Below are 24365 nucleotides of genomic sequence, written 5' to 3'. Positions count from 1 at the left end.
GAACTGTCATACAGTACACTTCAGATGTAGGGCAGTAGTGATAACTGCTCTAATTTATTAAATAGAACAAGAGGCACATTTCCCTAAAAACTGCAATGTCTAGTGCAGGTGAGAGAACATACAAAAGTCTGAACATAAGATGTGGTAAGCCTCACAGTAGTTCTGCGGTTTGAGGATTGAGGGAAAAATCAACCTAGTTATTTCTGGAATTGGAGTAAATGAGGTGGAAAAGAATAGGAGTAATAGGTTGACAAGTATACAGAAGGTGAAAAGATTAGAGCAAACAGCTAATTAGCATGTGGGAGACAATGTTGTTTAAAAAGAAAGGAAGAAATTGCAGAAAGCTTTTTGCTGACTTAAGTTGTCTTGACCGTATGCCTTCACCTGTATTTAAAGCTCTCCTTGCTTTGACCTCCGACTCATCTGAGCCAAACATTTGTTTTCCAAATCTCAAAATTGAAAAAAGATGGGGAACCACCTGACTGGTGTAATCCAAGCATGGAGGAGTTCTTATATGTTTTTATATATGAGAGCGGTCTTAAATAAGCCTAATTTTGCAAAGAACTTCTAGTTCACTGATACTACTGTACTAGTATGTTATTTATCTTCTGCAGTTCCAGATGCCAATTAATGAACTACAGCATCATTGTACAATAAATTTCAAAGGCAAGATTTTTTTAAAGGCATGGATTGTCTTAACCATCCAGATTAAAAATATATCAAAGCATTTTTGGTGTGGTGCTGTGGGTGTGGTTCGGGGTTTTTTGTTTGTTTGGTTTTTTTTTTTGATGAGCTCTTCTAATGTCAGAATTCAAGAAACTCTTTCAGGGTGAAATTTGAATGAAAGGTGGCTTTCTGGTGCATTGTCCTGTACCCCATGGATCACATACCCCTATTGCAAAATACAGAAATTGGCTAGTGATGTAAGCTGACAGTATAGTTTTGGGTTTGTGGGACAGTAATGGTGTTTTTCATCTTGCTTACGTGAAATTATTTTAACAGTCAAGAAACCGACATCTCACTAGTGTAAGCCAGGTCTAACGAATTGTCTTTAGTGATGTTTCAGTAAAGGATGTAAACATTTTTTCCCATCTGTTTTATCCTCAAAATGAATCAAAACATTTATTTGGAGCAATTATCTTAAAATCAGTATTGCAATGTAATTATAGCTTATCCAAAATTCTGTTTTGTATGTAAAGGTAAGACTGCTAATAACATGGGAAATGGAATTTTTCTGAAGCTGTTAAATGGAAGTGGTTTTTTTTGTTGTTGTTTTCTGGTCAGTCAATGTATAAGACATTGAACATATGAGATCTATGCTTTTTCTGAAGCAGCAGCTGGATGTCAGACAGGATAGTCCATGTTATCAAATTGTGCTAGGTATCTCTATGTGAGTCAAGGCCTGGGTATCTACTTCTAGGTGTCCTAAATTTACCTATCTTTATCTTGAAATTAATCTTATAAAAAAAATTCTTTATCTTTAGTAGATACAAACAGGTCTTTCTTTCCGTGTTCTCTGTTGGAGAGCACACAGATGTGTTAAAATAGGAGGGTTAAAAAGCTCAAGAACATGTTTGAAACTTTGGACTGAATGTTTAGAGACTGCATCAGGACAAAAAGCATAATGCATTCGCAGTTTGGATGTAGAAATGTGATGCTCCTCATAATGCTCAGCACACGTATTGATGTGCTTTGTTTTAAAAGTTAAAATAACTTGTGCCTTTTTATTGCACAGGTTATCTGGCTTTCAGCTTCCATCATCTATTGTGAGCACAGGATCTATCCTCACCCTCTGTTTCACCACAGATTTTGCTGTCAGTGCTCAAGGCTTCAAAGCTATCTACGAAGGTAGGAACTATTTTTCTTCCAGGTCTTTATTCTACTTGATATATGTTTTTCATGTTGAAACATGATGTTTCAGTTTTAATTGTTTGGGCTTTGAATCATTCATGAATATTGCATTTTATTATTTTTTTTATATATAACATACTTAAATGTTACTACATCATGGTCATAGTCTTGATTTTTGAAATTTAATTTAAACTAATAATTTAATTTCTGCTGGAATTTTTTATTGAATTTGTCAGACTTCCAAAGCTGGATTCAGAAATGCTTACATTTAAATGGTATTCTTATTATTTCCTAAGCTATTTCTTTTGACAACTTCTTTAGGCTATGCCTAACTTAAGGGGTATAATGATAAAAATGAGAGGCGATATGGATATTAACTGGACTTGAAAATCAATCACTAATCTTCTCCTTGTGGAAAATTAAAACAAGAACAATGACAACAAAAATATATGTGTATATATAAATTTAAAAACAAAACCAAAAACCCCAAAGCAGTTGAGAACTGACTCTGTGGAAAATGTTAGACTACAGTGATGACTGCACAGTTCTGGGAAAAAATAAGGCCAAGCATTTCATGTCTTCTAGTGTCTACTAAGAATTAAACTCATAAAACTGGACTGATACAATTTCCTTAATACTTTGAGTTGTACAAAAGGCTTTATGAGATCTGCAACCTTTGTTTGGGAAAGTTAGGAGATACAGTGGTATTAAGTCAGTTGCTTAGCCTTGTTGGATAATGAGGGTGTTCTGAGTGTAACTTGAGGATTGCTTTCAAACTGAGTGTGTGGTGGTTTGGGGTGGGTGGGTTGGGTTTTTTTACTACTGTTTTTTTATTTATGGGAAATGCGTGGCTTTAAGTACTAGAAATTGTAGAAAGCTCCGTTTCAGATTACTTCTCAAATGCAAAGTCATTTTTTCTATGGTTTCATAGGTATAATCCTTTGTTGAAAGTGATTATTCTGGAAGAGCTGCCTACAGCCAGTTAAGTGATAGAATTTAAAAGAAAAATATTTTTGGTGATGACTGTCCTGGTTTCAGCTGGGATGTAGTTAACTGTCTTCCTAGTAGCTGGTACAGTGCTATGTTTTGAGTTCAGTATGTGAAGAATGTTGATAACACTGATGTTTTCAGTTGTTGCTCAGTAGTGTTTAGACTACAGTCAAGGATTTTTCAGCTTCTCATGCCCAGCCAGGGCACCTGACCCAAACTGGCCAACAGTGTATTCCATACCATGTGACGTCCCATCTAGTTTAGGAACTGGGAAGTGGGGGGGGGAGGGATTCGCCGCTTGGGGACTGGCTGGGTGTCGGTTGGCGGGTGGTGAGCAATTGCCCTGCGCATCATTTGTACATTTCAATCCTTTTATTACTACTGTTGTCATTTTATTAGTGTTATCATTATCATTATTAGTCTCTTCTTTTCTGTTCTATTAAATCGTTCTTATCTCAACCCAGGAGTTTTACTTCTTTTCCTGATTTTCTCCCCCATCCCACTGGATGGCGGGGGAGTGAGTGAGCGGCTGCGTGGTGCTTAGTTGCTGGCTGGGGTTAAACCACGACAATGACATTGATGTAGGAACTCTGAATCTAGAAAGTAGTACGGTTTGATTGTAGGTATTTACTAGGACTAGCATTTGCAAGTGTGTAAATCCATTACATTGGTCACCACTTTAGAAAAACTCAAGTAACTTAGAGACCACAGGTATCTTCAAATGCTTGGTAAATTTTGATCACATATCTCCTAGAACTATTCATAGTCCCTTGAAACTTTACCTCCCTTTCTTGACAATATCTAAGTCTACTCCATATTGATGCATATCTTTGTTTCATATTTGATTAATGTTTTGAAATGATAGTGGTTTTTTTAAAGTATCTTTTGAATTCAATATCCGCATTGAGTGGGTTAGCTAGGTGTGAAAGGCAGAGGTGTAGGAGGTGTCATGTGTAACTCAAACTTTTTTGTTTTGAGCTTTTTCTGTTTGGGATGGGTAGCTCAGCAGTATGTCTTTCCTTGGTAGCTATTCCTCCCTTCCTTTGTTCCTCAGAGCCTTATTACCTGGGAAGTCAGCTAATCAGTCTTTTTTTTTAACTGAGATAAGGGCTGTGAGGAAGGGCTAGGAAAGCTTCATTTTAATAGTCTTTATAAACTTTATTAGGTTAAGTTGAAAAGGAACATCAGAAATCACGAACACACCAGGAACTGTTTTTGTTACCTCAATAGGAAGTTGCTTTCTACATACCTGTATCTTTCTCCTCTAGCAGATGCATATGATAGCATATTTCATCCTTTTATGCAATCTGAGCAGTTTGTTTTTCATATTGAAAAAGACAGTGAAGAATGTTAAAGGGTGTCTCTTGACTGTCAACTTAGGAACACATGCACAGAGCCACAGGCTGTAATATAATGACACTTCCTGCTGGCCTACTTTCTTGTAAAAACCCCAGCAGGAAGAGCTGTAATTAACGTTGACAGATAGCACCACTCTCTGGTTACACAACACTGCCCTCTTTCAGATTTAGTGCTGTAAAGCTGGTGTCGTCCACGAGCTTTAAATTGACTTCGAAATATGACATCCAACTCCGGAAGAAATGGTAAACATCACTGAAGTGACAGCGTCTCAGTGTACAGACAGGCAGTGGGGACTGACGGTTTGGGAAGGGTTTGTAGTGATGAGGGGTTAGGTGTTTTTTTTTCTGAAGGCTGGGGGTAATTGCTGCTGCAATGGCTGGTTGAGTTACTGAAGCACCATAGTGTAAAAACTCCTGTAACTGTTCTCTAAACGACTACTTTTAAATAGTGACCCCTTCTGGCTCCTATGCCATATGTAATTTTGTGAGTAGGCAGGAGATCAGTTCTTCTGGGACAGCGGAATACAGACCAGATGTTACCAGTCACTGGAAGTCTTTATAATCACTCTGCCAGCTACCCATCCCTAAGCTAGTTTGCTTTTACTAAAGTATCTATTTATCCCTGGTTTTAGCCAGCTCTTTCATTCTTCTCTTGAGTAAATGAATTACTGTTCAGTTGGAAGCATGGGGATTATTGAAGTGTTACTGACTGCTGCCATCTAAAAGTTTGGGACACTATGGGGTCGTAATGCAGAGTTTGGGAAACACTGTTTTAAACATCTTAATTAGAGAGAAGTTTTAACTGCGTGCCAGCTGGCAAGGACGGTATGTTAAAAATTCTTTTTTTTTTTTTTTTTAATGGTAACTGGGGGAGTAATCTGTAACAAATTTTTGTATGGAAGTAGGATTGTCCACAACATTCAAAAGTTAAGGAATTCTAACAGACTGGGAGCCAGGAAAAAAAAAAAACAACTTTACATCACTATGCAAAAGCATGCAAAGGAATTATTCTGGAATTGCACCACTTGTCTCACAGTAGCAGGTGAAGTAGTTCTGAAAAATTCAAATATTAGGACTAATGAAGGAACTAATTTACATAAACTTACCATATTCTGGGAGGCTGCAAAATGAGTGTGGTTTTTTACATTCTTGTGACAGGCCACTCTTTCTTCTGAATAGGAAAATTTCATCTAATTAGGATTGTTACCTTTATGCAATTTAAAAAAAAAAAAAAAGATTGATTGATTAGTGTCGTCAAGGTTAGCTCTGCTATTGCAAGTTAGTGTTTTAAATGTGATCATGTGGGAGAAAAAGCTAGTGTTTTGACAATGACTCTTATCTCTCGAAAGACTTAATACTGGTCTAGATTCTCTGCTGTGTTGAGCTTCTGCTTTGCAGAGCAAGGCAGATGCTGTTGGGAGGTTTCACTGTTCCTGTCTGCAGGGTGTTCTTTTTAACTTAAACTCACTGGTGAATGAGGGTAGGGCACTGAACCAGGAAAGAAGGCATATGAACCACTTCAAGACCTACTGAAGAGCCTCTGAAGTTATACCCACACTGGTATCCCTAGCAGAGAGAGAACACTACATCCCATTCCCTCGGATGACACTCTGATCTATGCATTTTATTGAGTATATTCTTGATTTATGGTCTCACTTCCTGTGCATCAATAACTTAATCAGATCCTTTGTGTTTTTACAATATATAAATAGGTTAACAATGAAGCTAGTGAAACCACATTCTGGAGCTCTAAGCCCTTGAAAATTATTTGTACCTATCTGACTTGGCCTGCTGTCACCCATACACCACGTAAATGTTAATACTTAACTAAATCTAATTTTGTGGCAGCAGACCAGCGAGAGCCATCTAGTTTTAACAAGACACTGATGTAGTTGGGCAGTTGCCGAGTTCTTGGGCTGAAATTTAGATTTCTTTACTATATCATTACTTCACCAGATTTATATGTACATTTCTGAGAATCTCTAGTGTTTCTAACTGATAATACTTCTATCTTCCTCAGTGATCACATCAGCACTCTAAGCTTTTGGTACAGATGGAAGCTTCAATTATTCTTATTTTCTGGAAATAAAATTATCTATGAAATTTTCAAACACGTCATTATATCAGTGAAAAGATAAATTTCAGAAGTAGTAAGTTCAGTTTATAGAATTTGTCAACTTATTTAATCCACTAAGTGATTTATTGATCATTATCATCACTGTTGGGTAATACTTAAATGTAAGTTTTAAGCAATGGGATTGGGGAGTTGAGGGGTAGATTATGTTTCTGTAACGTGTGCTTCATTTTTTTTTTTTTTTTCAAATTGACAGTGCTTTGTATCATATAAAACTTGTTTAGGCTTTGCAGGGGGTGCATGGGGAGAATAACAAAGTACTTGTGATTTGTGTAATTTTGTTTCATTCCCTGTTACAGTCAGTTTAATTCCTATTTTCTAGAATGACATTAACAAACTGTTTTTTAAAAAGGTGCTTAGAGGGCTACAAACAGAAGTAAAAATTCAGTATTGCTATGTCATTGTAATAATTTTCTTTGGAAAGTCAGAAATATTCCTCCCATACAGAACACTTGCATATGGTTGGAAGTACTGCTTTCATTTAAAGAGTATGTTTCTGTATCTGAAGTGTTATACACACGTATACTTAATTTGAGTAATGCATGGTACAATTGTTACATGTTTTTTCTTCTACGAAACTACTGTGTCCTGCCATTCAGGGAATCCAGTTGGCAAGTGCAGAAAATTCAGTAAAAGTAGAAAAGCTTAATTCAAAGTACATTGTTAGTCATCAACGTAAAATGAAATGTCACGGGTTTTACCTTACATTTTGCTACACTAGTGTCTGCCACTAAACATTAAACTGCCCTCAAAGTTTAACAATCCTTGGTTCATTTTAAGCTATCTTGGATTTTTTTGTGTGTGGTTGTTTTTGTTGTTTATAACCACACTTTTTGATGTAGAACTGGTGGACAGTGTTTAAACGATAAGCCAGATGTACCGGACTTGATGTGTGCTAGTACCTTTCCTTGACCTCTGTTCTACAGCAGCAGGTTTTCTTTGTCAAAGGAAGAGCTCTTGCACGTCCCTCTATCATACCTGCCTTCAGGACATACTTCCTTTTTTTTTTCTTTTGTTCTTTGAATTGTCAAAGCTTTCTGCTCACACCCAGCATTAACATTTATACTGGCAGTCACCTCATCCTGCCTTACCCATCTTCCCTGAAGCTTCTTTTTAAGTCCCTTTCAGTATCAACAGCAGAAAGTAGTGATATACTTCCACAGTGTAAAGTCTTTGAAGAAACTTTCTTTTTTTTTCTCTTACTCCTGTTCTCCCTGAGTATCTGTTATTTGGTGTATTTTTCCTTTTTATTTTTATTTTATGGTTTAATACTTTGAACTATTTAAAACAACAACAACAAAATGGAATGCTTCCCCAACCAACTTGGAAACATTAATCTCTTGTATTGATTCCATGAGTCTACCAAGATAATTTTCCCGAGACTGTTGTTTTCCAGTCAGTGTGGATGCAGTCAAGATAACAGACCTCTGAGCTCAAGCTAATGTTTCTTGGTTTTTGTTTGTTTCCCTCAAGTACCAAAATATCTTTCCTGCACTTTTAAGAGTAAAAATCTGCTTTTCACTGGGTCAGCACTTGACAGTGCTTCCTACCTGCTGTCCATGAATCTAACCGTATTAGTTAATGGCTGCGTAGTTCTCCCAACAAACTGTGACACAGTGATAAGAGTAGTGACTCCCTGGGAATGGGGATGTTTAAAACAAACTGAATAATCTGAGGCAAATATTTCAAGTTGAGAGCAGGAGGCTAAATTGGCAAGAAAATACCAACTTTTATGCAACTCATATGCATAATGATCCCCTACTATGCAGTGTGAGACGAGTAGTCTCCTGAATCTTCAGCCATCACTGGTTAATCTCTATGGTTTAGTCATAGGTGATGTTTTATCTATTAGATAATACTTCATTTTGATTGTTCCAATGGTCTGAGACTTTGAATATGACTCTTGAACCTCAGTGGATTAGCATATCCAGTGCTGAAGAGGTCCAAAAGATTGTAATGAGTATCTAATTATGACATGGAGAGCTATGCAGTTCTTTCTATATTCTGTTGAGTAGTTTTAGGGAGGATTCAGTTTGTTGCTCCCAAATCTATAACTCTTCCCTCCTCTACTTGATGTTTAGAGAAAGAAGCAGTGTAAATTTTAGTCTGAGTTTAATCCTTTTAAATGTTAAAGGCACAAACTGCTTTTTTTTTTTGTTAGCATTTCTTTGGTAAGAAAACAAAACTAACATTAATACTACAGTAAATGCTGGTATTGTTCTAAATGTAATCTTGGCAGCTATACATCTTAACTAGCAATCTTACCATTGACTGTTAGTGTAATTGACTGTAACATCTGTTAATAGACTGATATATTTCTTTTTCTATTTTTAGTTAAATACTTGTTGCTTACCATTTTGGTATCCTGTTCTTTTGAAACTGAGAGGTTTGTTAAAGCTTTAAGCGATGTTTGTGTGTATACACATGACCAAGTAAACCAATAGCTTTAAATAGTGAAAGTGCAGACTGAAATGGGATCTTTTTAGGGTGAAATTCGTAGTTGCACCTCTTTGGAGTGGAAGTAATTGTTTTCTGAGAATGAATTTGGGTATAGGTTCCATTGTCAACTGAAGTCCTTAAAAAGAAAAAAGCATTTTTCCTTTCTCTAGCATATTTTCTTAAAAATAACATCTTTTCGGAATGATGCAGTCTGAATGACTGTTAATGATGACATATAGGAAAGAAATTATAATGCAGTTAAAAATAAAACCGATACTTTGTGTGTCAAAACATGACATAATGTGTAGCAGCAAAATCTCAGGGCAGAAGAGGTCTTGCAGTGCTGTGGGACTGTTCTGTGGGACCTCTGATAGCTAATCTAGAATATTAATGATTTAGGTGTCAAAAGAGTTCACTTTAAAAATATTTTTCCTTTAGCTGTTATTGTTAAGCCTACATATATGCAGAAAATTTATGGAAAAGAAAATGGAGGCTATTTTGTGAGGAGAGATAGGTAAAATAGTCTGCTTGTGTTCTGAAGTGTGTGAATAGATAGAAAACTTGCTTAAAATGCTACATTTTTGGGGAAGTTAATTTCATTGGTAGAGGCAGGTAACGACTGCTCTCTTGTATGCCTTCCCTTTCTAGTCTTTCATATATGAAGAGATTGTGCATAGAAGAAATAACTGTATTTAAAACAAGTATACTCCGCAGCTTTCTTAGCTATGAGAACTTATGGTGGATAACTTCACTGGTTGAAAAAGAAGTGAAATTCCTTTGACCAGTAAACCACTTAAATGTTGCATTTCAGCAATATTCTAAGGACCAGGAGTCAGAAATCTGGAATGTTATTTCCTAAACTGCCCAAAGGCAGAAACTTTACAATTGGAAGCTCTAGGAAATTCTTTCCTAGGAAAAAAGACACTGTAATGAAAGTAGTGGTGGAATAAACCCTACTTGAATTGGCAGAAAATAAAATTAAAATTAAATGTTGTAAGACTCATTATCAACCAATGAATTTTGTATCTGAAGGAAGAATAATTTTGTAAGAGCCTTGCCCGTTATGTTAGTCCAATTATAAGCTATGTCAGCTGTTTTCTGCTTTCCAGCTTTTACCCTGAGTAGCTCAATCCCTAAAGCAAAGACAGCCTTTGTGTGGCTAGTAGCCCTTTGAAAGGGAATTACATGTCTTAAGATATGTTTTTGAAACTGTCTTTTTGACTGCCTCTGATTCTGGAAGTAAGAGATTATTTTGTGCCTTCTAGTGACTTACTGATCCGTAAAAGAACTACTGTGTTTGTTGTCCTTGGTGCACGAACCAGTAACAAACCCAATGTCGGTGGTTCATACCTTGTAATTGTTTAGTGGGCTTGTAACCTCCCTCCAAAAAACTCTTAATTGTGCTCCTATTTGGATCACAAACACAATAAGAAAATTATTTGGCAAAAGTGGGCTTCCTAGAGGAAAAGATTAAGGAGTTGCTCCTCTGCTACTCTGAGGTGCCAGTTCTAAACCACAACAGCACATTCTGGCATGGAAAAAAGAAGTGGAAAGTCCAAATCATAACAGGATTGTTTCTCTCTTTCTGTAGGCTAAATAACTTAATGCAGTGGTTTAATTTCTCTGCTATTGAGTATTGAGATTCTGGAGAATCTAATCTACATCCTAACAGATCGTCATCCCAACTGTGCTGATACTAATACCCTGTTTCGTGTTCTTTCTTATCTGCCATCATTAGTATGTGTTTGTATGACTAATACTAACTTGTGAAAAATACTTCAAAGAATTTTTTCAAAATGTCAAAATTCCTTTAGTGCAGTCATTACCTGTTTTGGATCAGTATTAAGATGATGTGGTTTAACCCCAGCTGGCAACTAAGCACCACACAGCTGCTCACTCACTCCCCCCCTCCCACTGGGGTGGGGGGGAGAATTGGAAGAGTAAAAGTGAGAAAGCTCATGGATTGAGATAAAGACAGTTTAATAGGTAAAGCAAAAGCTGCACATGCAAGCAAAGGAAAACAAAGAATTCATTCACTGCTTCCCATCAGCAGGCAGATGTTCAGCCATCTCTGGGAAAGCAGGGCTTCATCATGCTTAAAGGTTACTTGGGAAGACCAATGCCATCGCTCCAAATGTCCCTGAGCAAGGGCAGCCCTGGCCAGACTTCACCCCTCTCAGTTTTATTGCTGAGCACGACATCATATGGTATGGGATATCCTTTTGGCCAGTTGGGGCCGGCTGTTCTGGCTGTGTCCCCTCCCAACTCCTTGCACCTGCAGCCGACTCGCTGGCAGGACAGAAAAGGCCTTGATGCTGTGTGAGCACTGCTCAGCAATTGCTAAAACATCCCTGGGTTATCAACACTGTTTTCATCACAAATCCAAAATGTAGCCCCATACAAGCTGCTATGAAGAAATTTAACTCTTATCGCAGCTGAAACCAGTACAGATATGCAGCATGTTCTAAAAATCTTGCAAATCAGTATGTTGTAGACAGCTTAAAAAAAACAAACCCAAAACACTGAATAGAAAAAGGCTAGCTTTGCTTCTCTTCAAAATGCTTTAGTTCTTCTACTTGGATGTTAATTTTCAAACTTAAAATGCAGCAAATAAATGCAGCAACTGTTTGAGAAACAAACAAGGTCAAAACTCCCATAATTCTGGAGTTGTATTGGATTTGTTTTTTTAATTCAGCCACATAAGGAAATATGTGCAATGCATCTTTTCTCCAAGTGCTTTTCTGAAACAAGCCGTGCAATGTGACTCAACAGAGCTGGTATTTTTGCTTGTTTGATTTTTACAGCCAACTGGGATTTGGGGGAATAACTTTTTCTGTTTGTAGCCTTACAGATTTGCTGGACATAAGATTTCAGTTAAGCAGCCTCTGTCCTTCCCTGCCCCCACTCTAAATTTAATTTTAAACAGCAACTGCTGCCAAATATCAGGATGCCAATAGTTAAAGAAAGAGTGTATTCTGTTCAAACTTCATTTTGCCTGTACTTTCAGTTCTGGACATGGTCTTTTTCTCTTTACCAATGTGGAAGTTAAAATATTGCCAGTGATCTAGTGTGCATGCCCAAATTACTCGGAGGATTTTCCTGATGCATTTATCCCCAGATTTCTATCTGGCTGAAGAGTTAAATCCTACTTCCTTTTCTAATTATCAGGTATATTCAATAGTATTTCCTTACCTTCAGAATGGTCCCCATTAATGAGATGGTCCCAGATGAAATACAGCTGACACTTAGCTAGCTTTTAATGAATGTGAAAAAGTCTGATACTATAGCTTGCTTGATTTCTGATCTCATTTATAAAGGAAGTTATTTATTCCTTTGGCTGGCGCAAGTACGGAGAGTTGTATTGGGCTTTTCATCTTTCAGATAATAAAAGTGCATTTTCAGCCATACCAGTCTGATTTCTGGTTTGTAGTAGTCTTTATAGTGGTTTTGGTTTTTTTTGTTTGTTTGTTTGGATTTTTTTAGCTATTGTCCTTAATTTAAAGTAGTATCACTTTTTATTATGAAAACTGTATTTCTGCCTTTAAAAAAAGGCTCTACAGCCTACTGAGAGTTACTGTTGATAACTAATTTGTATTTATTACAAATCTGCTTGCAATGGCAAAGATGGCTTACGGCTTTTATGACTTTTGTTGCAAAAATAAAAGACAATGGAAAAAATCTCTATTTCATGTGGTCTCGTTGTCTCGTTGCAGATTTTTGTTCCTTTGAACTAGCAGAGGGTCTATACTGTTGCAGTGTGGAATCGGTACTTCTAGAATAAGACCTGTGGGTTAGTGGGCCAGAAAACAGAACTTTGGGTTTGCTATGTTACTGTAGCCAGCAGCAGTTATCCTGATTAATTAAAGGTTGTAGAATTTGCTATGTTAGATGGATAGTTAGCATATAAATACAGTCACATACCTTGCTTTTAATCTTCTCTTGTATAACTTTAAACCATTAATAATTGTACTTTGAATTACTTTGTTATTCATATCCTTCCCATATATTGAGGGTTTCATTTGCATAACCTTTCATGTTTTTCTTCTGTAATTGGGATAATAAGGCAGATGTCTAGAACTTTGCAACAAAATATACTCATCAAAACAAGCATGTCTAAATTTTCACTAAGGCATTGATCTTGTTCACTAATGAATAAAGTAGCTGGTATGTCACTCGCCTATTAATTGTGAAGAAAGGGAATAGGTTGACTGTAGTACACATAATGTAGGCATTGGGTTTAACTGAAACTTTTGAGGTTTTAACAAAAATCTGTCACACAATCTTCACCTCGTGTGCGTTAGAATTCCATGTTTTCATACAATACTATTGGACCACTTTGTGTATCACCTATCTAAATATTGTTTATTCACCCATGTAATCTCATTAACTTCATTAGGTATACATGCTGCTATAAATGAGTCTCCAAAACTGCCTTGAGTACTTTTTAAACTCTGTATTTTGTATTTGCTTCCTTTAACTTGCAATACGTTGAAATCTTTCATCTTGTATATGTTGAAAGACTTCCTAATAAATTTATTGAATTATTCATGCATGGTATACTTCCAAGAAATCTTGCCTTAAGGTTCTTTGAAGCTGGCTTACTGGAATGACCTGAAAAGGGCCATAGAAGACACAGAAGGTCAGAAAATCTCCTTGATTTTATTGGATCTGTCCCTTCCTTACACTTGTTTAACAAGACAATGCACACCTGTGTGGTGTCAGTGGATTGTAAACTCGAAGTCATAAGAATGTTAAAACAGCAGTCTGGGATGTATAAGATCTTATTTATGGGGAAATGGTAACAGACTCTGTGTGTTTGTATGCAAGTAAACCCAAGAATTGTTAGTGTAATCAAAGTCTTAAGTATCTAACCATTATTAGTCCAGATGAAATTTTTACAGAAAATGAAAAAATAACAACAGTACAGTTAAAACAGTTGCATGCACGCTTCTTGGTTTCTACTACTTTTCCTACTATTAGGCTTACCCTTTCCCTGCTCCTTTGGGTCTGGTAGTTGATGTTTTATTCTTCCTCACTTTAGGATGCACTTGAGGTTATTCTTACTTCTGCTCTCTCTTCCTTGGTCTGCAGTTCCATATCACACCCATATTTACTTTATATGTGGTGTCCAGTGCATGTTAGGTACTATTGCTTTGTTATTTGTTACTCCTAAAACCAGTTTTGTCCAGGTCTGTGTTTCTTTAACTGACCGTGGGGGAGTTGTTTATAGCTGTGGGCTCTCTAGTGCCAAGCCTTTTTCTCATTGCTTATTGTCGCTATGCATGTATTCCCCTGCACTGTATCCTGTGTCTCCACTTCTCAAAGCCTCTGCAGTCAAACCAGGCCTGTATTTCTCTTAACTATGTCATTGTGCCAGTTGTAAAAAAACAAAACCCAACCAAACAAAAAACCAAAACAAACAAACAAAAAAGTAAAACAAATTAGCCTGAGACAGCCAGTCAATTAGAGAAATTGCTATCACAGCTAAGTCAAGTAAAGCAAAGCTGCAGGCAAGTTTGGAGAATTTCAGACAGAGTGAGCCTGACTGTAGCAAGTCTTAGTCCTGAGGCCTTGCAAGCTCAATACAAAGCTTGGTCTGTTACTGAGAATGGCAGTACCAGATTACAGGGCTACACAATTACAAAACATCACATGCATAAACCAGTTACTGAATGGAAATCACTCTCACTTCAAACATAGTTTAAGAATGTTATTTTCTTAGATCATTTTTAATTATTCTACAGATTTGAGTTTCTTTGATTCTTTGGGAATCTCTTGTTTTGGAGGCTGGAGAGAAGTCATGAGACTTTCTAAAACAAAGTGGGGCAGCATCCCACTTCTGTTTTGAGATGAAAAACTGGTTTTGGAAGCAGAAGCTTGTGAGAAAACAGAGCTTTCTGCTATAAAATGTGTGAAATTTTGCTTATGCCTTAACAGATGCAGCCAACTTAATGTACCCTGCATGTGCAGCTGCCTAGGGGCAGCAGAAGAAAATTTGGCCAAGTGTTCTCTTGAACTTTCTTTGGTGACTGTGGGCATCAACAGGGAGGCAGTTGATTTGGGTCCTGTGTTCTTGTAAGTGGAATAGGCTTCTAACTGACCAGCAATTAGGGTGTTTTGTGCCTGCCTGGTGTTTTAGCTTCTGATATACTGTGGCTGTAACAGAGAAGCTGTTGTGTGGTGGTTCTGGGGGGTTTTTTTTGGTTTTTTTTTGGGGGGGGTGGAGGTGGGTGGTTTTTTTGGGTAATAGCTTCCTTTGTTTTTAAAATTTTATTCTGCATCTTTTTCTTTATTACAATTGACATTTTTAAAGAACTGAGGAGCTGCATGTTGGGGAAAAAAAATTAGGGAGTGGGTGATTGGACAGCTGTTGTGTGTAGGATACTGAAGCTCTCTTCAATGCTGTCAAGTCAGCTCCGCTGTAGGAGTTTAGCAAATGGCAACAGTAATGTACTAAAACAAAGTGGAACATATTTCGGTGCCACACATGTGATCAGGCTTCACCTTGGCAAAGAAAGAGTCTTTCCAGCATTATGTTTTGTTGTGGGGGGGTTGGGTTTTGTGGTTGGGGTTTTTTTTGTCCTTAAAGCTTTCACAGTTGCCTAAATCCTACCCATGTGCCATCCTTTCCTGAGTTAAATCATGATGAAACCTGCATGCAAATGGCTTGTTTATCAAAATAAGCCTTTAAATGAAAGGAGAAAAAAACCCATCCCTGAATGTGAGAAGTCAAGAATGAGTTGAGTTCAGTCTGTTTGCAGATTGAACAATGTTGTTACTGGGACCCTCTACCTGAATTCTGTAACTGCAAGTTTTAAAGAGCATACTTTGCTTCGCTCATTGCATGCTTGTCAGTAGCCGGTTTTTTTTCATGTTTGAGAGGAAGATTTTAAAAGAAAATTGAGAATGAAACAAAAGCAAAAATGTATTTCTCTGCTGTTACATGTTTTGCAAAATTAAATGTCATCATCGCCTCTTAAAGGATACAGTAGTGATGCTTTTTGCAGTGCTTAGATCATACTCGGCACTTCAAAGACATTTTGTTGCTTTAGATTCCCCTAACTTCTTCTTTTGGCTATTTTTTAGACTTAGCTTATAACTAACAAAAAGGCTAAATCTTTTCCTTTAAAGATAAGCTCTATATTAAAGGCAATTTGACTTTCACTTTGAATTCTGTGTACTATGGTCTGTGTGAGAGATGAGGGAGTGAAAGTGGGAAGAAAAAAGAAAATATACTCCTTGTAGGCTTAGTAACTTTAAGCTTTTTTTCGTGGAACTTAACTAATTTCTGAGCTGATAGTGATACCAAGGGTTTTTTTTTTTTTCTTCATTTTTCCTGAAATACTGATCAGAGCCCCAAATACCAAAGCAGTTTACTGTTGTTGGGTTTTTGTTTTTTGTTTTTGTTTTTTGTTGTTTTTTTTTTTTTTTTTAATGATTGGTAGGTTTGGTTTGGGTTTTTTGGTAGCAATGGAATTGATTCTGCTTCTAACAAGCTGAGGGACCTTTGAACCTCTGAACCCTGCATGTTGCAAACTGTTCACTCAGAAAAGCAAAAGTGGTGCAGGCATTTTAAAAAAACACCACCACAAACCAAACCCACAAAACCAGTGAAAACAAAACAAGCTGTAAAACCCACACAACAACTCATTAAAATCCAGGGAGTAAATACAGGATACAACCTGAATACAGCCTTAGCCAGAAACTAATAAAATGTGAGAGGAGGTGCTGGGAGAAGTATGGCTGTAAAACTGCTTTGTGGGGGTTTTTTTGGTTGGTGTTCTGTTTGGGATTTTTTGTTTAATTTTTAATTTATTTTATTCTGCTAGCCGTTTGGCCATTTTCTACTGGAGACATGCAGAAACAAGGCACTGAAACACTTTTTTTTTTTTTTGGTCCCATTCTTGAGTGCAGAACTATCTGAGTTTGCACTTTCTAGGTCTGTAGATACAGCACTGCAGTTCTGTGTCAAATAATACTGGGTTAACAGATTTAGGAAATTGCTAATTGTTTAGTGGGCATCATGGTAATTAAATATACTGTTACAGTCTTGTTGAAACTATTAATGATGGTAATTTCTGTGTATCAGATGCCATATAAAATTTAAGATCTCACAACCATTAATGGTTAGCAGCTAACAAAATTTTGCAAGACTAAGACTATCTTAGTGCATTGATGTAACTGGTGTGATTGGGCCCAGGCAGTTTAAAGTGTCCTCAGAGGTTTTGTGGAACTCCCTATTCCTACAGTGCAATATGGTGTAAATTGCAGATTGTGAAGTTAGAGGAGTTACGGAAAAAATGTAAGTTCAGAGAGTTTTGATATTACTGCCATCTTCAAAATATATCTTAGCGATTGCTTCAGTATTTTTTAAGCTGCTGACCTGTCTTACGTTACAAATGACTGTTCTCAGTGGTGGGCTAAAGACACTACTCAAGTCAGTAAGTTGCCTAAGTATTCTCTCAGATCAAAGTTGATGTTATGTGAATCCTCAAGAACAGAAGTAGTAAGTTCCTCCAACCAGTGGACTACTTAAAGCAGTGGACCAGCCCATACTGATACAAGGGATAAAACATATTCTTCTTCATTTGTGAATTGATGTGATCTAATCTGATGGTAGCCATGAGAATGATGGTCCAAAATCAGTGTCTTATTTAGTCTTTTGATATTTTGTTGGTTTTGTGCCATGATAGGTAGATGTGAGTTCAGTGGAAGTACAATGCCAGTAACGTAGACTTAACAGAAAGGTAGAACTGTTGACTCAGACAGGTTCATTAAACTCTGTATTGTAGTTTTTTTAAGTGTTAAGAGTCAACAAAACTGGGTAACAAAGTTAAATTGATTTTGGCACAATGTTGAAAGCAACAGGTATGGAAAATGAGGTGATGAGACTCTAGGTGGCACTAAGAAGGTGTATTGTAACATGTTAGGTCTGGTGCACTAGGAATTTTGGATGAGATCCTGGGAATGGTCTTGGGCCTGAACCTGTAATCACTGAAATGAACTGTTAAAATTGGTAGGTCTACCTGTGCCAAGTTAGAGTAACCCACAAGTAAGGCTGGTGTTAGGTTTACTTCGTGTGTGCTTGTGTGGAGTATTTGTATGAATATTTAAAATACTTTTAGAACACCTACTGGCTTTTAAAATATATTACAAATAGTAAGAAAACACAACAACTTTAACAGAACAAATAGTAAGGGCAAAATAATTATACCACATTTGATACTGTGTGAAGTAACAAAAGATATGCTAACAAAGCTATGGTACCCTAACTTGCAGCACATTAATATCAAATTACTCACATCAAAAAGATCAGCAGTCATTGTGTGATGAACTGATACAATTGAAGAAAATAGTAAGGGAAGAGGAGAAAAACATTAGAATACAATAAATGTGAAAGTTTAAATTAGTTTTTTTTTCTGTTTAGCTTATGTTGGAGAATCATTTACTTTGAAATTCTAGCTTGTTTAGGGTCATGCTTTGGAGGAAGGAAATTTGAATTATTTAAAACTAATGAAATATAGCAAAAGCAAATTTCTTAATCAAAACCTAGGGAATGTCTTAAAATCTAGACAATTTCTACGAGACTGTTTAACTGAGATTTACTCTTAACATTACTTTGACACACACAGTAATGGGAGTACATATGGACTTGGCAGGATGGGTATGTTGCATAAAACAAAGAGCCCATTCCTGCCCCATTAACTTTTGATTAATGTTGTGTGTGTTTGGGTTTTTGTGATAGAGGAGCTGCTCTACCACTCAAGTTGTCAACCCACTGACATCACAGTAACATCCAAACTGAGCATAATTCAGTTTAATTTTCATGTGACAGATGTTATGAGGTACTAGTTTCAACGAAGTCTTAGCTGCTTATACTACAGAATTTTAGGTTAAAAAGGGAAAAATGTCTGCAACAGGCATCCCACTCTGTAGATGCACTGAAAAGACAAAAATGAGTGTGAATGATAAACACTGAAGAACTGGAGAGAAAAAGGTCTCCCCTTCTGGTTGCAGACCTTATGTGGCTAAGCTCAGGTTCTTCATCTGCAGCCTTTATCCTCTGGTGAACAAGAACCAGGCAGTAAGCACACTGGCATAACACAGCTTCCATCTCGTATTGATATTCTCCAATATACTTTTCCCAACCAGCATTGCATTGCCAAAAGTACTTATGTAAATCTAGAAACAGAAGTCCCGTTTTCTATTAAGTCAGTGAAGCAAGGAGGTTTCCCTCCCAGCTTAACTCAAAACAAGTCTGTTATAAGAATGGACTCTCATCAAGGCAGAGAGGAAAAATCGTGTGGCTGCCACAAAAAATACTAACAAAAGAGCCTATTTGTCCCTGTCCACTAGAAGGAAAAAAAAAAAAAAATTGTCACCGTGTCTAACAGCACCATCTGCTGACTGCTGCTATAACACTTGCATGCTCCGTTCTAAATACAGTGTGTACATGCATATTGAATGCATTGTTTGTGGTTTCAATTTTTGTCCTGCTGGAAGTTTTAAACCATTTTTCCCTTTTGCTATTGTGGTAGTTTGAACATTTGAAGTATTACAGGCTATATTTTGTATTTTGATAGTTCAGTTTGCATTAGTATTCTATAAAATATTCCTTAAACCAAAACAAATTTATTTGAACAGAAGCAGGTTACCCCTTTTGACCACTTTCTCAACCAGGAAGTACTTCCTAGAAGAAGACATAACTGATGATTGATTTTAATTTAGAATCCTATGGGCCTATCATACTTCTAAGACATGCTATATAAGACTTCACTGAAAAGGGAAGATTACTGAACCTGACTTTTTATGAAGTATCAAGTCACTTGGAAGGCTCTTGCTCAGTGGTGAATTCTCTCAATTCTTCTTTCCTTTCAACTGGAGAAAAAAGTAAACCAAACCAAACAGAATATTGAATGTGTTATTAATTTACATCAGCCATGCTGCCTTTATCTAAAGTGGCAGAGCTGTGGAGGTTACATTGCAGAAGCCTGATAGATGGTTTGTATTAAATTTAAGGACTTGACTCCAGATCACTCTGGACTGTAGCCATGGCACTCAATTTGAACAGCTCTAAAGAAAGTGATTGGCGATGGTGCTGGTACTGGAGATGAGGCACGGTGAGGACAAGTTATAGTGATTGTCAGAACCTTCGATTGTGTTGATTAAATGCTGTTCTGTGTGGGTTTCTTTCTGAGAAATCAAGCAAGTAGCTGCACATTGTATTTAGATTAGGTTATAGAACATTGATAAGAACGATGAGGTCATTCACCACTGTTGAGTTAGACTGACACATGACTTAACTGAAACATCTTCTGTTATTACAAACAATAACTCCTTGCTATTTCCATATCATTTAATAGACTTTAAAATGTGTGTATATAAGTGGAGCATTTCTACTGGAAATGAACATCTGAAACAACAGCACCACACCAGTGTAGTCCTGTCTTACTACTTTCTATTCAAAAACTTCACCTCAAGTTCTCTCTCTTCTTAAATTAAGCTTCAGAAAGAGTTCTACTGTAAAATTCCCATTCCAGGGTTTTATTTCTTCAGAGAGTAATTGTGAATCAATGGCTGAGTGGCCAATCAGTGGCTAAATCCTGGATTTGGTTTCTGGATTAGCCTCTAAGTCACTTCACTCTGTCTCCAGCTTCTGTCTATAAAAGTGCAATTAGTTTGACTCTTTTAAAGGGATCTTGAAATATTTTATTAAAAAGTACCACAGGAGAATAAGAACCTTACTTTTATGTAATATATGGGGATATTCAGTCTAACCTTAGACCCATAAGGAGCTGTAAAAAAAAAAAAAAAAAAAATTTTGAGACATGTAGAGGCATTTTGTCTTGCACCTGAATTCTAAATGGTACACCTGAAACTTTTGAATGTTGGGTGGAAAAAGGTAGTGGACATTGCTCCTAAATGGTTACAAACTCCTCCCCAAACCACACAGTCACTTCCTTTAGTGTTTTGTTTTGTTCTTTGTTAACGGTCGTATGTAAAGACTAAATTCCCTAGACCATTTTTTATTTTTGACTCATTTGTCCTCAATAACCTCAATTGACTTCATCTTGCTGTCTTCATATCCAAGAAAAGTTAGTGCTTATAATCAGTGCCCATCTGAACATTTTCCTTTAAAGGGGCCTGATAAGTAATAGTTACCTGTACAGGCAGGTTTCTGGATACCTAGAAATTTTACATAAACTGAATTATAATAATTTTATACGGATTTTGTATAAACACTAAAACTTTATAGAATTCTATAAACCTACCATACTTAATTTTCAATACCTTTAAGGTTGAACCACTTTTAAAATGTAGTATCTATGTATAAAGAAGAAATTATTTTAATCTTAAGTTATAGTCCTTCTCCTAGTTATTTCTACTGTCAAAGATATTGAAAAGACAAACAGGGAGGTAAAGATGCTTGCTGTAAGCAATTGCATGGGCCATTAGTTAAAATGAGTGTTTAAATGGATAAATGATGCCCCTTCAGATTATAAACACAGAACTAAATTAGTAAAAATGCATAACTCAGCACAGTTGTTTTATGATCACTAGTTGGGTGTTTCAACCCCTAGCTGAAACATGAAAACTGAAAAATCTGTTAAAGTACTGCAGCATATAATTCTGTTGTTATAACATCTGATACATTATACTGTGATACCTGTCTGATTTTCACATTTGTGCTGAAACATTCATAATTCAGAATGAGTAATATATTAGTCATTATATTTAGGGAACTTAGGAAATAACACAAAAATAGATGGAGATGTATGCCTGCCTTCTGTTGCTTCTCTTGCACATGTGAAGTAGAAAGCCAGTAGACGGCTATAGAAACACCAGTAATGTGACATTAATAAAGAACTGAAGTCAGATCTTTTGAACTATGTTCTTGTTGCAAAAAGACTTTGAGTTTTGATCAAAACCCCTACCTCTTCACTTACTGTTCTTCAGACCTTCATGTATTATTCATATAACCATAAGTTAGGTATTTCTCTTTATGCAAACATCATGAATGTTTACTGTAATCGAAACAAGCTACTCTTATAAATTTTGGCCATTCTGTTTGTGCAGCCATTATGTGCTTAACTACAAAATGTGCTTCTGCAGAATAAATATATTCTCCATTAATATAACACTCTGATTGTCACTGTAAATTACTTGTCCTCACCATTTTTTGTTTACCATCTTTTCTTCTGCATCTCAGCTTGAATTAGATTATAGTATACTTGCTGCAGGATTTTTCTTGGTTTTTTTTTTTTTGTTGGAAAGTGTCTTTAGAATGGCAGGAGGTGAAAAATTTAAATTTATAATGAGTTAGGTTGGTTGCTATACCTCCTCTGAACGTTAAACCTAAATGGCATTATTGGCAGCTCTACCTTTATTGAGAGGTTATACAGGTAGAAGTTAGAGCAATCTGATTTGCTGTGAAGACTTAATCAAAATATTTAACATAGTGGTACAGTTTCTTTTCTGAAGTTAAAAATTGAGAACAAACTATGGACAGCCTTAGAGGCCTTTATGGTTTGAATGATACAAAGAAAGTCCTCGGGCAACTGTTGATGCACAGTTTGCATTCTGACATGTAAGTGGACTTTTCCTTGGTTCCCTCCCACAATTAAACAGGCCAGAAACTAATGAAACAGATGATGATCCTCCCTTCTTTCTGCAGTAGCTTGCACAGCAGCATTGGACTACTGGGGGGTAGAATGCCTCTCTTTTAGTGGAAGATTGCCCTTGAAATAATGCAAAGATCATTCCTAAATTTCAGGCTATGTTGCATTTCAAGGGGTGTCATATCTCTTTTTTATGTTTCTATAAAGCTTTTTCAGAAGAAGATTGTAGTCCATTGGATGAGTTGTTATAGATACTAAACAGTGGGAACTATACAGAACTACTGTTGAGTGAGTAGTAGACAGCTACTCTGACTACAGTTTTCAAATAAGCTAAGTAATTTGCTATCAAAGGAAGTGATGGGCTGAGTGAGATCCCGCTATCTGCTCTGGACTGAGTGCTATTCAACAGTTCTGTGAGCAGTATGAGGAAGGAACAGGCAGCATTTAGTTGCAAATGGCATTAAAGTAGCTGTAAGAACAGGATTCAAAGGTATAAGCATAAACAGAGCAAATGATGTGAAGGAAAATACACCCCCCCAAATAAACAGGATGGCAGTCAAAAAAAGCAATGAAAAAAATCCTTATTTGTGTAGAAATAATAACGTTTGCATATGTATTACACGTTTCAGGAGAGACTGGCTAGAAAGTATTACCCCACGAAATGGTGTAGAAGCTTGTAATAGATCGTGAGTGAACATCATTCCATTCTATTGTGCAGGGAAAAAATATCGGTGGTACCGTAAGAGATGTGAAGAGGGAGAATAAGTTAAAGAATTCTGAAATATTCTTGTATATGCTTCTGCTAAGGGCTTGGGCCGAATTTTGTGTCTCACTCTGGACACCACAATTCCAGAAATATGTAGACAAAGAAAGTCCACAGAAGAGCAACAGAAATAACGAGAGAGCAAAACGGTTTAAGCAAAAGCGTTAAAGGAAATAATTCTCAAATCTTGACATGAGAAAAAGGCGATAGTCTTTATGAATGTAAAGAAATAAGTAGTATAAAAAAAAAAGATAATTAACTCTTGCACATATCTGCTGCAGGCAGAGCAGGTATAATTCAGATTTAGCATAGGTTTAGTTATGAAGTTCCTTCCAGCTCTGTTTTCGATTAGTATGACAGTAAAAATTAGCTTACCTTCATTCTTGAACTGTATTGTTAAATAGCTGCTGCTGTTCCAAAGGAACAGCACATGTATGGAGCTGTACTAGGAAAGATAAGCTTATGTAAATATAAAATCTTTTAAACTGATGAATTGTACCCAGTTAGATACCAGAATTTTCTTACACAACTCAGTGTTTAATTTGTGCTGTTATGGTGACCTCTAATTACTATAGTGATTAGTAATCTCATGAAACTTCATATTCAGAAAAGAATAGAAAGAAGAAAATCTTCAAATTACCTCATTTGTATCGCAGTCCAAATATCCTGAAATTTCAATTTCTTGTGAAATTGAATTTGCTTTCTATGGCCTCATGTGCTTGATAATACTTAGTTCAGTTTCACAGTGCCTGATGAAAGCCACTCCAAATTTTTTTTAGCTTTAACTAAGATAGCTTTAACTATCACAAAACTATCCTATTTTGGCAGTATTACAGCTGTACTGCAAACATGCTAAACTTAAGAAACCAGTGGTGTAATGAGTGACAATTTAATTGGTAGGTATTGTATTTACACAAGTAGCTGTGAAATTCATGCCTAAACATTGTTTAACCTTTGTTTAAAATATAACTCATTTTTAAGAGCTGTTATAAACATGTCCATCACTTCTCATGTGTAGCATGGCATGGAGTAAAAGTGTCACTAAGGAATTCTTGCAGTTACATGGAGTTGGTATATGAAAAAAAAATCTACAAACACCATTTTAGTAATAAAGAAAAAAATCTGACATTGTTTTAAAAACTCTTCTAATTGATTAGCATAATATAGAAAGCTTCTGCTTGTTTCCTTTCCGAAGGAAACGGTTTGGGAAG

At 36.4% G+C, this 24365-nt stretch overlaps 1 protein-coding gene across 1 annotated transcript in view; it reads left to right on the top strand.

Annotated features, from left to right (window-relative positions):
- The window catches only part of CSMD1 (CUB and Sushi multiple domains 1), a 1233014-nt gene that overhangs the window by 349437 nt on the left and 859212 nt on the right, over positions 1–24365 (top strand). Inside the window, exon 3 of the mRNA XM_069805938.1 lies at positions 1736–1848. Coding sequence (XP_069662039.1) covers positions 1736–1848 — 113 coding nt within the window. The remainder of the gene's footprint in view (positions 1–1735; positions 1849–24365) is intronic.

Source organism: Haliaeetus albicilla, chromosome 18, assembly GCF_947461875.1.
Source record: "Haliaeetus albicilla chromosome 18, bHalAlb1.1, whole genome shotgun sequence".
Taxonomy (NCBI): Eukaryota; Metazoa; Chordata; class Aves; order Accipitriformes; family Accipitridae; genus Haliaeetus; species Haliaeetus albicilla.
This window is presented reverse-complemented; position numbering and strand designations above follow the sequence as displayed.